The 15,939-nt window shown below is 40.1% G+C and overlaps 1 protein-coding gene across 3 annotated transcripts in view; it reads right to left on the bottom strand.

The window, feature by feature from the left end:
• OLA1 (Obg like ATPase 1) overlaps window positions 1-15,939 on the bottom strand; it is a 282,107-nt gene that overhangs the window by 80,514 nt on the left and 185,654 nt on the right. For all 3 annotated transcript variants that reach the window (XM_089690486.1, XM_089690485.1, XM_089690484.1), the window contains exons 6-7: window positions 15,747-15,827; window positions 12,733-12,830 (exon numbers count right to left, since the gene is read on the bottom strand). In XM_089690486.1, the coding sequence (XP_089546612.1) occupies window positions 12,733-12,830; window positions 15,747-15,827 (179 nt within the window). The remainder of the gene's footprint in view (window positions 1-12,732; window positions 12,831-15,746; window positions 15,828-15,939) is intronic.

Genomic DNA, 15,939 nt, shown 5'->3' with positions numbered 1-15,939 from the left:
CAACACAGGTGTGACACTCATGCACAAGAGCAAAATACAGAGATTCATCATTTAGAGGCATATCGGTTTAACAACTATAGGTAGTCAGCCAAAGTGCAGTAAGCCACAGCAATTAGACTTAAATTAGAAGAAAAATGTATACAACACACACACACACACTTTAGACTCCACTCCCCCTAAGCAGTATATTTTTTATTTGAAAAACATATGTAAAAACAATTTAGTGCTGCAGACATAAGCACCTACCAAATTTGCTGTGTGGATGACTTTGTAAGCCTCTGTTTGCTTTTCATCCTCTCCCCAAATTCAGTTTTTCTGGGTCCTGTGTTCAGGTGGCTCCATCCCCTTACAGGATCCCATGAAGCCACCTTTTTCTGCACACCTCCAGTTGGCACCTACATGCATCCAGAGAAAGAGGTAACCAGGTCGCAAACCACTCTCCTGTTCCCCCCTCTACTCCCTGTGTATGCACGGTCCTTTCTGGGCAATGCAATGTGACGCATACAGGTTCCAATCTGGAGTCAGACAGCTGGGCAGTGCGCATTCAGTGGTACTTCTGTTCAGGGTAGTATGTACCTGAGGCAAATGTCCAGAATGCAGACTACTTGCATTCTGTATATTCGTCCCTTGGCGCATAGTGCCCCAAACATAAATACTGCTAGGTGCACTCTTCAGCTCATTCCAGCAGAAGCAGCTATCAAACCCTCATAGAGTTAACAGCCTGCCATCAGCAGGGCTGAACAGTGAACTTGTGCCCTTCCGCCACAGCTAAACACTGGAGCATGCATACACCCACTATGCATGAGGCCTAAATGACAAGACTGCAAAAAAGTGGTGATGTCCTGAGAAAGTGTGTTTTTAAAAAAAACTGTATGTACAAGCACCGGTGAGGAATTTTATATCTAGGACTATAAGTCCTGTAATGTAGGGTTTTGATGCATGCACAAAAAATTCAATAAATAACAGTACAAGCCTTTCCAAAGAAAGGCATAACGGGCCATCCCACTGACCACTGCGCACAAGCAAACTAAAATTACAAATGTTTCTGGCAGAAAGAGACACTCTTCAGTTACCAGCGTGAATATACAATTTTCCTTGCAGATTATTGGGTATTAAAACAAAAAAAGGTTTACCTTATTCACGAACATTCAGTTTAAAATGCAAACGTTTTTAAAACGCACTCTACTCCTTTAGTAAATCAACCTTAAAGTCTGTAGATGTGAGAAGACAAACATCAGAAGACTCAGACAAGTCTAAGCTGGAATCCGCAGTTCCACTCATTGGGCATTAAAAACCTAAACAACTAGGGATTCTTTATAAACTCTCATTAAAAACCGGCAGAAAAATAGTTGAGACTATGGGCCAGTTCACCCCACAATTTCCAGATGCGTCTCTTCATTTGTATTTACATGTGTACAGGCATACCTCGGTTTACGAATTTCATTCGTTCTGCGTGACTTTTCATATAGCGAAAAATTTGTAAACCGAAACGCCGTTTCCCATAGGAATGCATTGAAAACCAATTAATCCATTCCTGAGGTCAGAAAAAAGTAAACGCTACTAAAATACAGCATGAGTTATTTTATCAAGTCATGTGGTATTTTAGTAGTGACAGCCATGTGTTAATCTCTCAGCCATCAGCGGGGTTCCCCACTGACAGCTGAATGTAAAAGAATTTCCGTCAATTAAAAAAATAAATAAACAGCGTGGGGTCCCCCCTCCCATCCATACCAAGCCCTTCGGGTCTTCGCATGTGACAATCATGTCACATGGAGTGGGGTCACTCGGGTGATGTCCCTGGGTGGCCCCGCCCCTTACCTATTTAAGAACTGTCAAACCACTGGAGCAGGCAGACAGCTGGGAATCATCGTCGAAAGCGGAGCCTTTTTTTTTTATTCTTTTTTTCGGGGCTGTGGAGGGCATCGTGATTGACGTTGGATCTACTGCGGGGGACATTCTTTTAGTTTTTTCTTTTAATAAAGGACTTGTCAAAGACCATGTCCTGTCTTTTTTCACGCTACACGTTTTGTTTTTTGTGAATGAGTATCAGGACCATGTACCCCATACTCATTCACATGGGGGGGTGGGATCCGGGGGACCCCTTGTTAAAGGGGGCTTCCAGATTCCGATAAGCCTCCCACCCGCAGACCCCCACAACCACCGGCCAGGGTTATGGGGAAGAGGCCCTTGTCCCCATCAACATGAGGACAAGGTGCTTTAGGGCGGGAGCCCCCCCCTGCCCCAAAAGGGGGGGGGCGCTCGGTCCCCACCCTCCTTTCCTGACCTGCCGGGCTGCATGCTCGGATAAGGGTCTGGTATGGATTTTGTTTTTAATTTTGGTGTGGGAGTTCTTCAAAATCCATACGAGACCCGAAGGGCTTGGTATGGATGGGAGGGGGGATCCTACGCCGTTTTTTTATTTATTATGGTACCAGTTTTTAAATGTAATTACCGCTTTTTTTTTGTCTTCACTATAGCTCAGAGATTCAGCTGTCATGTTCCCCCCAGCTAAAAGAGAAAGTTTCTTTTTAGTTTCTTTCCCCAAGTTAAAAGAAACAATGTTTCCTTGAACTCCAGGGAAAGTGACAGCTGCAAGAAAAGAAAAAAAAAAGCCGGCAATTGCATTTAAAAATTGGCACCGACATACACTTCGTATTGCATGAAAAAAATGTGTACAAAATTCGTACACCAATGCATTATTTTCAATGGATTTTCATTCATAAACCGAAAATTACGCTAACCGAGGCATTTGTAAACTGAGGTACACCTGTATTTGATTTGTAGCTAGGCATTTTTTACCCTCTTTTCCTTCATCTCAATTCAGGACTTATGCATTCTGGTGCATTTTCCATGTGTTTTGCAGTGTTTCAGATGTGTTCTTTAGAGAAAAAAATGCAGCAAATTCTACTGGTGTGAACTAGGGCCTTTGGAATGCACAATATACATTGAGCATGTTTTTTGATGCAGATTAAAACCGCACTGGACTGCATCTGGTGTGAACCAGCCCTTACAGTGGAGAAATCTAGCCAAAGGAGATTCTGAAAGATATGAAAAGCAAAAAGATCATACTCCCATGCAAAACTTAAAAGGTCAGTTGTCAACAGTATATAAGAGGTGCCAGCAGCTTCAATTAACTATGTATGCACAGTGACATTTTAATACTAAACTTAAATATAGATTACTACTTCTTCAAAACTAGCATAAAGTCTCTTTTTAACAACTGAAAACATTCCAGCATTATCTGGGTCTATTTAAGTTGCACAACTTATCATATAACCTTTTCTAATAATTTATAGGGGAAAGCCATGTGATATTAATTATTGTTTTGGCTTTCTATGTCTGAATGTTTATTTTTTTTTTCAGTTTAAAGCACTCTTGCTCTTTGATATCATATGGAAATGCATTTTTTTTTCCTAACGTGGAATTGAAACCATGTGCACCTAACTAGAGTTAACGAATTACAGTGTGATGGAAATCCTGTGGGTGGATTTGAAGAAGAATCAGATATTTGGGTCAACATTTGCATTGATTTGGGTAACTTTATAGTTTAACCATGAAAAGGCTACAGAGTTTCTGTTCCAAAAATACATGAGGTTTTCTTTTTGTCACAGTGATTTGAGGTTTTCTCAGCAGCTACAATAGTAAGAATATTGGGGGTTTATTTATTAATCAGCTTTACAAAAATTTGAAAGTTGTTTACGTCCACACAAAGAACTCCTCAAATGATAATGACACCCAAAAGGGATAGTTGAGCTTTGTTAGGCACTGGTGAGATACTGATACACAGGACAGCTTCTTTTGTCTTTTGGAGAGTCCAATGACAGGCATCCCACCGCAGTTTTCTTCCTTCCAGAAGGCCATAATGAAGTTGTCATTCTCTCACACCTGGATTCTCAATTTTATCCATTCTACTTAATAGAAAGTCCATCACTGTTTCCATGCATACACACTGCTTCCTAAGCTCCTGCCATCTGTCACTGCTTACACATTACACCGAGATCTAACCCTGCACTCCCAGTCAAGTGACTTCATTGAATTCTCAAGAGAGAGCCAGAGGGGCTATATAAATCTAAAAGCCTTTTTAAAATTTTTGGAAAATGTAGGTAATGGATAAAACCACCAATATTTTTATCTTCTGTATTGCATTAAGGAGTTTTCCCTTCATGGACAAACAGCAGTAAGAGTAAGGCTTATTGCACACTGGGCATTTGTAAGTGCGTTTAGGCATGTCAAGCATTTGGGCATTTATTCATTCCATTGGCCAGAATATTAATTTATTCTGGCCATTGAAATGAATGAACACTCAAGCGCTACAATTTCCTAGCATTTTGGCATGTCGGTGTTTTTTTCTGCAGAAAAGCTCTGGGTTCTGGAGGTAGGCTAGTGTAGAAGGATACAAGTCCTTTTACACACACCTGTCCGTAGGAATGTATGGACCTTCCGATCAGGACCGCCTGAAATCTCACATGCAGATCTGATCAGATCGCCTGTGTGAAAGGAGCCTTAAAAACATGTGAAAAGGAACTGAAAAGCTTCAGCTCCTGGCAAAAACACAAATATCAATATGAACTTATTCATATACTGCCCATAATAAAGAAAGTAAATATACAGAAAAATCGCATTCCTTTTTTCTGCAAATACTGTGCACTGCACTTTTAGTCATCACATTATATCTAACATGTCCCCCACAGGAAACAGAGCAAGAGTACTGAACTGCATGATGTTAACACAGAATAACTAAAAAATTCTATCTCTGACTGGCTAAGGGGAACACAGATATTCGAATTTTAATTGATAACATTAGCCATAAAATATACAAATTCTTTCAACATTGACCTGACCAGTTTATTTTTAGACAAATAAAATGTACTCCAATTCCTCCTCTATCTAGCCTAATATCGCAAATATTTCCAATGACCTTTATTTATATGTACACTGTATATCTAGAGTAAGTTTGTATTCATCATTAAGGCCACTGAATCAGTAGAATTGTACAGAGCTGGATAGACTTAACAGAAGTCATTAGGCTTTCTGGCCTAGCTGCATAGATAATTAGACTTTTGGCTAGTGGACAGTTTACAGGCTTCCAGAAATTTTAGTTGTAGCCAAGTAGCTGCATAAAACCTCCTGCATAGCAACCCTTTTTACTACTCCTTTGAAGGGAAACTATAGTGTTCCTAATGTATTTTTCAGGATACATGTGAGTGTGGTCCATTTAAAAATATTCTTGTCAGTGTGTGCTAAAGGGTCATTATATTATTTTTAATGTTTTGTTTTTAGATATGCATGTGACAATTCAGGGTAAAAATATGTTTCTGAAGCCTTGCTTCTATGTAAATATTATACATGAACATAGTCATCAGATTTGTTTATTACATATGCAGGTTCTGCTTTCTGCAGTATTATATTCTGATGATCCTCCTACCTCACTGCAGGTCTGTCACTTTGAAAGCAGTAAACTCTCTGTAAACTTGAGAGGTGTAGCCATACAAAATGTGATCTACTTACAGGATCAGCAGTTTTTCTTCATTCATGGCAAACAAGAGGAAGTTTTTTTCATTAACTTCCATATGAACCTTATTGAAAAGTTGACTTTAGCGTTTTAAAAATCTTTTCTCCATGTATAGTTTGTAATAATATATGCACTTTGAAAGCAGTAAACTCTTTGTAGACTTGTGTAAAACACCCACAATACTCTTGGTAGCCATACACAATGTGAGCTACGTATGTTTAAAGATCAGCACTTTTTCTTCATTCATGGCAAGCATTTCACTAACTTCCATATGAACGTACAAAATATGAACCTTATTGACAAGTCGACCTTAACGGTTTAAAAATCTTGTCTCCATGTGAAGTTTACAATTATATATGCACATAGGGAAGTCAAATTTACTCATTAAAGCGTAACTTTACCCATAACAACTTGATAAAAATTAATTTTCTTTAGCAAAGAACATACAATCCACATCAATAATTATGCTACCAAAATTACAGTGTGCTGTAAATTGTCACCAGATTTGCTCCTGTTTCTTCTTTCTGGAGGCTACCATTTTGCTAAAGCCCAGAACCCCTGAGCAGCAGTAAATCTTTAGACTGTCAGCAGATCGGTCTCACAAATTTGGCACAGTGCCTAAAAATGGAGAGCAACCGAACATGTGCACAGCAGGGTGATAGTGCACTGGAATTGAAACAGTAAGGGCACTAATTTGTAATGTTTGGCTAGCTATACCTGCAAAAAGGGCCAGCATGAAGTGATCTAGCAGGACTTACTTTTCTGACTAAAGTTCCACTTTATATATAGGTTGTCTTCACAGTTGAATCTTGCAGATCTCTTTACCTCACTGTAATTCTGCCAGCCAGGTGCTTGTCTGACTGAAAAGAACAGCTTGTCTGCAGCTTCTAATAGTGGTAAAAACCTGCAAAGTTTCCATCTGTAGTCAGAGACCCTGTGATAATTTCCTATGCTTCATGTAATTCATGGCAAGAATGGACGCTAACTAATTTGGTAATACTGACATGTGCCCTACAGATTCATATTAATTTTGATAAAAGTTCCACATTTTAGTCTATTTAAATCCCTGTCAATTACTTGTCTAGGTACAATCAGGCAGAAAAAAAAAGACTGCAGTAGTTTATGGCTACAACCAGCTGTAGTAAATTGAAACATACAAAACTACTTTAAAGCAGATGTCAAGTACACCTTTAATAGCCTAGACTTCTCTGTAGTTCAAATAGATTAAAAAATACCTAAGGCTTTTAAAGAGCCAGAAAAATAACAACAAGTGTTATTTTACATAAAAACAACTATTACTCCCACTATTTACATTGAGACTGGCCACACGTAACCTCAATGTATTGCTAGTAAAAATAACGTTTATATTCTATGATAAAAAGACAAATGAGAGAAGGGGGAATAGAGTGGCATCCTTACATATTTAATTGGGTACCACATCTTCTAGTATATAACCATATAATGAAAGTTCCCTTCAAAAGGCTCAATCATCATTCATGTAAAAATATATTCCATAAGCAGTAACTATGTTATTGTTCTTAAAATCATACCATAGCAAGACTCGTGATGCAGCAGTAGAAATCAAAACAATTGTTCCAGTAACAGACAGTGCCCAAGCATAATGGATGTAATTGTTTGACTGACTTAAAACTATTTGCAAATCTACAGTTTTTTTTTTTTTTTGAATAACAAACATACACACTTCATGTCATACTTACCTGTTTTGTGCAGAGATTTTGCACAAAACAGCCCCGATCCTTTGCCAGTGCACCTGTCTCCCTTCCCCCTGCTGAGTCCCGCCACAGCAAACGGTTTTCTATGGGGGCACTCATGCAGGCTCACTCCCGAGATGCACGGTGTGTGTCCAATAACATGCATCACACAGCTCAGCCCCGCCCTTTCTTTACAGGCTGTAATTGACAGCAGCAGAAGTCAATGTTACTGTTGCTTTCTCTGAGCCTATGAGGAGAGAGAGCGCTACAGTGCTGGATCGAGATCTGGTTTACGTAAGTATAAGGGTTGGCTAGGGGAAGAGCAGAACACAAGTTTTTTTTTTTACTTTAAAGCAGAACTCCAGTCAAATGTTTTGGCTTTTTTTACCATGCAGTGCCCTCACTAAATGGATTAGCTGCTCATTTTTTCTAGGGGTGAGGATAAATCTCATAATCACCTGACCCACCAATCCTACAGAAAACCATGCTTCCCCACTTTTCCAGTCTATGGAGCATGCACTGAGCATGTTGACATCAGGAACAGTCCATTTACAAGTTTACCTTGTAAAACAACCCATTCACTTTAAAAATGAAAGGCAAAACATTTCCGTGTGTGTATATACTTATTTTTATAAGCGATCACATAATCTCTGTTCCCAGCTGTATAAGGGGCTTAGAGCAAAACGTTCTAGACAAGAAATGTATTCTTGAAAGGGTTCATTCCCTGGATTGCTACAGCCTTGCTGATCCCAAAATCAGTGGGTTCTGAAGTTTGGAAACATACAACAGAGAGAGCTCACAGGATCTGGTGTAATACCTTTCAACAAGAACAGATTGAAACATAAAAGCTCAAACTAAACACACTCACAAACAATGACTTGTGTATGACATGTCATCCTATAAATCGCCGGAGCGCTGTACAAGCGGCTGCTCCTCCTGATTGTACACACATCTGCACTGTCATGAGAGCTTCACCGGGGAGATGGTGAGAGGACTTGGTTGTACAGCACTCCGCAATGGCATGTCATGCACAAGTCATTGTTGTGAGTACATTTATTTTGAGCTTTTATCTGTTTCAATCTGTTCTTATTTAAAAGTATTGCACCAGAGCCTGTGCACTCTCTGTGTTGTTGTTTATAAGGGGCTTAGAGAGGTGGGGGTGGAGAAACGGAAATATATTGATCTTCCTAGTGAAACATGTCAGCACAAGTCTGACCATTGGAGGACAGTCAGGCTGTTCTCCCTGTGTAGCCAGAAAACTGACCATGCTGGGATGGATGTGCTTTCATGTCTAGTGTGGTCAGTTTAAAATTGGAAAGCAGTCGGACTGGAAGGATCACCAGGTATTTCACACAAAAAAAGCAATACAACGAGAACAGGATACTTTTTAAAACAAGTACATGGTACAACAGAAACAAATCATGAATATAAAATGTTGGGGTAACATTCTTAAAGGTAAATAAAAAACCCTTCTAGCCTTACAACCACTTTAAGATGGAAATATAGACATGTTCAAGGATTATGAAGAAACATGGGCACAAAATAACAGCTAACAAGAAAATTTTCTGACAAGTGTTTTCTAATGCTGGTCATAGGCATAACAGGGTGACCATGTTGATGAAAGACATGCATCTTTTAGAAAACATTTGAAATAACGAGACGATTTTATGATACCAACCATTTTCTTAATTTAGCCTGGTGGAAAATCTAATGGTAGTTTTCTTTTTTTTCTCGGTGTGTGTGTGTGTGTGTGTGTGTGTGTGTGAATATTGCATTCTACATCTGTCTGTTTTTTTGGCTAGCCCCGAAACAGTTTTAAACACTTCTTGGTCCTGCAAATATATCTATTGATTTTCTGTTTCCTCTAACAGACCAAGCTGTCCAGCAAAAGTGACAGTTACATGGGTTGGGATAAAGCTTATAACACATATGGCTTAAAGCAGGGCTTAAAATTTTCGAGTCTAGACCTACTAGCCAGGCACAAACCTTACTCTCCACCTGTTGCCCCACCCAACCTTGACCAGGTCCACCTCCAACCCAACCCCCAGCCCATCCCCCAACCACACCCCCTTGGCGCTTAAAAGTAGAAAACATACATGGTGTGCATATCCTGACAGTCTGTAATAATTAGAGACTGTCAGGATATGAACACCATGTATGTTTTCTACTTTTAAGTCATGCATTGTTGTACTGCAGCTCAACCTCACTGAGTCTTTCGATTCTTTTTATCAAAAAATAATTTGTTACAATAAACATTTATTGTTTTATACCTGTGTACACACTTTTTTGCCTTTCAAAGTCCCAGCGTGATATTTCCATAGTTGCTGTCTGTTTCAATATTTGGGATGTTGGCAAAAACAGTGTAAATGGTGGGGCATTGTACCCAATTTCCTAGTCTTTGTAATCTCACCAGGCCAGACACAGAAAACAGTAAAATACATAAGTTCTAGCCCTTTTTCTCTCTATACAAAACTTAAAACAATTGAGTGGTGCTCCACTCTAACTGTGACAATGAGTAACGACCTGAAGTGTGCATGCAAGCAGCTCACCTTAAGCTGGCCATACACAAGTCATTTTCCCCCAAGGCGGTGGAGAGCGGGCCTCATGTCCCCCAAGGCGATGCAGAGCAGGCCTCGTATCCCCCAAGGCGGTGGAGATCAGGCATCTCCTCGTGTCCCCAAGGAGGTGGAGAGCGGGCCTCTCCTCGTATCCCCCGTCGCGACGAAGAAGAAACTGGAAGTCGGAAACCGGAAGTCGCCTTCACAACGAGGCTTGGAGCACAAGTGGAACGCAAATCAATTCCCGGAGCCTGGGGATCACATTGCAAGCCACCCACTCCATTGCAAGCAACCCGCACCATCTGTGTTCACCACAAAGGGATTTCCCCTCGCATTTGGCGAGCTTAAATTTCAAGCCCTGGCTTAAAGAACTCCCAGCTTTTCTGAAGCAGACTTTTTTTTTTGTAATCCCGCCAGTCCTGATCCAGTTTTGTTCTTTGTGCTCAGCCGGCCCTGAACTGGATAGCCTTTCCTCTGAAAACTGGTCTCTTTGCATTGGGCATCGCAGTCCCATTTAGTCATATGGGAAAGCTGTACTCTGAGCAACCAATTTAAGCCATCATGAGTATGGCTATTCCATTGTAATTTATCAGAGGAAATGACATGTCCCTAGGAGTAGACCTGCCCAGTGAAGTTTGCTGGATTGAGGCTGAAGGTAAATTTAAAAAAAAAAAACAAAAAAAAAAAACCTGATGAAGACACGAGGTACGTGACGCAACGCGTTGGTACGCCATTTCCGGTACGAGGTGACGCACTTCCGGATGCAGCGGCCATCTTGCTCTACCCTGTTACCATGCAGCACACCCATAGGATGTGGTGACAGGCGTTTTTTGCTGGGAGTACATGTGAGTGCAATAGTAGTTTTGTTTACTTTCCAATAAAAAGATTACTGCACTATGGAAGGATCTTTGTTTTGTGTCTTATGTATATGGCCTTGAGTGGAGGTGGAGTGGATAAGGTGCGCTTGAGAGAAGTCTATATTCCATTCCATGGTCCCTTTGATGAGGATCGCAAATGAGAGGATCTGGTATTGTGAATCATAGCCTTTTGGCCCTGTGTGGGTCAGGGTGTGGAGGTGAGCAGGCATTGCTGCCATTAGAGGATCCCTTTTCTTTTTCACCAGAGTGAAGATCACGTTGGCACAGTTTCACTTGCATGGACTTTATGCTTTGAAATTTCACAGATGTTCTTTGTTCTATTTTTCATTTAATGTGCATATATTATTTATATATTGTGTGTTTATATCATATATTGGCTAATTAGCACGTGATGCTATCCTCCCCTTTTTAAGAATCACTATCACAATTTTCATTGGTTGTTCACTATATTTCAATGGTTTGTTCACTTTGAATTGTTCAATATATATTAATTGCAATCTTAGATTTTCCACTGAGCACTACTGTGTTGGCACGGTTTGCAATAACAAAGCACCATAGTATTGCACAAGTGTTAAATTTATATAGCGCTTCACTATTTATACATATTTTGTGTTTACACTTATTGGTTTAAGTTGAGTGGCAGCAGCTATAAGCAGATTTGTATCATCCATTAAAGCGCAGGAGGATATCTACATTCAATACTAGTGACAGAATGCAACATATATGCCATTTTTTAAATTTTGCTCATATTTACACTATAATCCAATCCCTGCATCAAAATGTACGTATTGGTATATTACAGAAACTTTTTAGGGTCACTTCACATGGAGCAGAGTCCACTCTGATGAGCGGGGGATCCCCCATTTAGGGGAGCCGAATGGGACAGATATCGGTGTTTTGACATCTGTGCCCATTCAGTTTCTGCCTGGTAGACCCCTGTCAGCTCTACAGGCAGCTGAGTGTAAACAGGCTCCCCTGTCCATTTACATCAGTCTACCTCCGATCCATTCCAGATTAATGGATGCAGCCCTTTTCTATTTTTTTTCCTGGCCTGGGTGGACTCAGAGCTGGGTGGGTGTAAATGAACACAAGTCGGTTTACATTCGCCTGTCCATAGCGCTCCATGGACCTTCAGATCAGGTATGCCTGAACAACTGATAGGTGGACCTGATTGGAATGGCTGTGTAATAGCTGTTATTTCCCTGACTAATGTGCCTTTCTGTAGCTAAACCAGGTGTGTTAAACTTTCTACTCAGGACCTCAAAATTGGGTGTACAATCAATTTACTCTTCTGGATTCTTTCGGAAACTCATTAAATCATATGTCAAATCATAAACCAAAAAACAGGAACACAAGGGTGTAATGACTTCATATCTTGATTCTACAAACACCAAAAAAACCAAAACTGCAAACTGCAAAAAAGTGGAAATGCTGTCTACATCAACAAATTGCTTTCTAGAAAGCAGACTCTGATTGGCTGCTTTGTGAATGTCTTTATTGTAACAGACTACACACTCCATCACTCAATTAGCCACCACCCTCCTGAACCCATCTATACAAACATGATAGCTGTGTTGAGCTTTAAGTAACACAAATTACATTTAAAGCACACAATATTCTTTAGTGTCTATCTTCAACTGTACAATGTGCTGAGAACAGCATACATCCACTGCGGCCTACAATAAATGCCAGATCAAGAGGTACCTGGTGAGACCCTATATGTTTATTTAATAGCAGCTCCCTCCCCAGAATGCTTTCTTAAAAGCAGCATTTATGTTTTGAGGTTATGTAGCTCCTCTGAGTGTGTCTCAATAAAAAGTGATAAATGGCAGCATTTAAAAGAAGCAGTCACCAGGTATTTCCATCACTGTCACTATTTTAATATCCCCAAAGTACATGCCCTGGCAGAGCAGTGAAAACTAGTTGTATTAGTTCAATCTGGAGCTGAGAGAGACAGCCTAATAGCTGGGTATATTATATGTTACCTGGTCGTTTCATGCTTGTGAAACATTGTCTGTGTGATTTTCTTACACAAGTGTCAGACAGAATAATACTGTCCTATAACGACTTACCACTTGTTTTTCTTGCGGATGTAGTCTTTTTCAGAGAGGTTGACTAGATAGATCATTGGCTTAGAGGTCAGGAATAAGTATTTATTTAGCACATCAATCTAAGGGGAAAAACAACAACAACCACACTATGAAAGAGTCTCATGTGCCAGCAAGTCCATAAAAATCAGCTTTAAGCAATGTTAGAATTAGTTTATTTTAAGTGCCCTTACAGCCCTATAAAGAGAAAAATAATTTAAATGCAAAAGGAATGCGGTTTCTATTATATACTATGTATTTTTCCATTTTGGATTGAAAAAAAAAAAAAAATAAAAGTATGGCCCCAATCCAATCCTCAATAGTCTGTAATCATAGCGATAAGGTCTCTTGTACTTCAGGCAGCACACTATCACATAGCTAAATGTTTCAAATAAAACATGGAAGACAAACTTGAGTCATATGACAAATATTGCATCATGCACCATCTAGTGGATTCTCTATAATAATATACAGAAAATACTTTGGTAAGTGACAACAGCAGCTTGGCTGAAAAAGACAAACATGGTAGGTCTTGGGTCTTGAAAGGGTGTGGGGATCACTCTTCCACTGTCTCAAATAAAAGCAAGCTCAACAGGACCTTGACTTCTGCACTCTATACTCAAAATGCAGAAGTTAGCATTGCCTGAAATTGATTTTTAAAGCAAGATCACTCAAGACTGAACATGCAGTTGGAGGCCAGGTAAGTCCTGATAAAGGCAATAGCTGAACAATGGTCAAAGTGCGAATTCTTAAGACATATTTTTATCTCTTGTTTATTCTGCTTTGTGTTTTTAAAAAAAAAAAAAAAAGGTCTTCATTTATTTAGCAAGTGGTGCTGCACCATTGTTTCACCTTCATCCCTGGTATTGCTACAAAGTAACCAAAGGAAGAGAGAGAAAGGAGTCTGTGTCAGAGCAAAGTGATATCTCACTAGTTTCAATCTTTAGTTCTTGCCACTGGATCATGTGAGGATCAGGAGGCTTGAAAGTGTTGTGTATCACTAGGTCTATGGAAGCAGTGAAGGATACATAGCAATGGTGGGTTTCTTGTGTTCATGGATTGTCTACTTTAGAGTGTATGATGCATTTGACTTTTCTGTACTATAGTCTATAAGATGTGGATAATGACGTTCCTTAATACTTTCCGCCCGCCAAGACCCAGTCCTGTAACGTGACTATGACGTCCTACCATTCTTACTGTGCATGCGCAGCTCAGGGAGCGCGCAGCGCGGCGATCGCCGGTGCGCTGTGTCCGAGGATCACGAAAAGAGCCGAAGATGACGGCTCGGTCATGTGATCACCTGTGTCCAATCACAGCTGATCACATGTAAACATGGAAATGCCGGTTATCAGCATTTCTCTCCTCTCGAGCGGTCACGCTGACAGCTAGAGAGGAGAGCCGGTAATCGGCTTTCCGCGGAGGGGACATGTACACTGATCATCAGCGCACTGATGATCAGTGTGCCCTGATGATCAGTGTGGCCCCAGAAGTACCACCTGTCAGTGCTCATCAGTGCCACGTGCCAGTGCCCATCAGTGCCACATATCAGTGCATACCAGTGCACATCAATGCCACATATCAGTGCCCATCTGAGCTGCCTTTCAATGTCACCCATCAGTGCCAGACAGTGCCACCTATCAATGCCTATCAGTGCCACCTATCAGTGCTGCCAATCAGTGCCACCTATCAGTGCCAGTCAGTGTCGCCTATCAGTGCGCATCAGTGCCAGTCAGTGCTGCCTATCAGTGCCATGTATCAGTGCTGCCTATCAGTGCCATGTATCAGTGCAGCCTTTCAGTGCCCATCAGTGATGCCTGTCAATGCCCATCAGTGCAACCTACCAGTGCCTCCTCATCAGTGCCACCTATCAGTGTCCATCAGTGCCACCTATCAGTGTCCATCAGTGCAGCCTATCAGTGCCCATCACTGCAGCCTCATTAGCGCACATCAGTGAAGGAGAAAAATCACTTATTTACAAAATTGTATAACAAAAACTAAAAGTTTTTCTTTCAAAACATTTTCAGTGGTTTTTGGTTTAAGAAAAAATAAAAATCCCAGAGGTGATTAGATACCACCAAAAGAAAGCTCTATCGGTCTCAAAAAAATGATAAGAATTTCATATGGGTACAGTGTTGCATGACCGCGCAATTGTCAAAGTGTGACAGCGCTGAAAGCTGGAAATTGGCCTGGGCAGGAAGGGGGTATAAGTGCCCTGTAGGCTAGTGGTTAATATACAGCTGTTACTAAATGGACAAAGTACCGGTTAGCTTTAAGCTAAAGCTAAGCAAATTAAAATAATGTATAGCGAATATACTGTATATATGTATGTCCTGTATTTCTAAACTGTTTTCTCATAGAAAAATATTAAAACGTATTCAAACCAGAACAATGAACATATCCTATTTGTTCAATTTTGGTCTCTTAAATGTACCACAAAAGCATTTTTTACGTCTGATCAATATATGCAAAAAATACCTATTGATTCTGCCTGAAATCCAGTGTGCTCCTAACTTCTTGTAATGAGCTGACAGGGCTGCAATGGAATCTCAAGCACTCTCTCTGTAAACTACACAATACTTCTTGCTATACTATGATGATGTGGAATGGGGAGGTGTTCTGTAATCTCAACTTTTCTTGTCTTAGGGTGACAACACTGCTCCCCCATAGATACAGTACAGTGAGTGTTGTCACCTAGGACAGGAAATTAGTAAAGTAAAATAGGCTAAAAAAGAAAACAAATGCAACCACCACATTTAAGAACTGGTATTGTGCAAAATACTGAAATATTGTTCCTGTGTTTAGACACACTTTTAACATTAATGCATCAAATGAGAAAGCATTGGAATACCTTGGATAAAAAAAAAAATGAGGTGAATTTAAAATACTTTGCAAAGCAGAATGTCAGAAATTCAACTGGTGACATTCACATTTATTTCTGTGAGCTAGTATTAGGGTAACAGACATTTGAGAAAGAAGTTACACATAAATGAAACCATTACCTCCTTGTCATTCCAGTCATGGTAATAACGAACATGATTATTCTCATCTATTACCCAGGATTTGACTTTGCACATTATGTCCTACGATAAATTAAAAGGGAGACAAAAAAAGACAATAAAAAAACAACCGAGAAAGAACACTCAAACATGACACACATCATTTCTCACAACTTAAGCTAACATATACATTTAA

The sequence above is a fragment of the Staurois parvus genome, unplaced genomic scaffold, assembly GCF_062004578.1.
Source record: "Staurois parvus isolate SC_StPar_1 unplaced genomic scaffold, SC_StPar_1.0 ptg000530l, whole genome shotgun sequence".
Taxonomy (NCBI): Eukaryota; Metazoa; Chordata; class Amphibia; order Anura; family Ranidae; genus Staurois; species Staurois parvus.
This window is presented reverse-complemented; position numbering and strand designations above follow the sequence as displayed.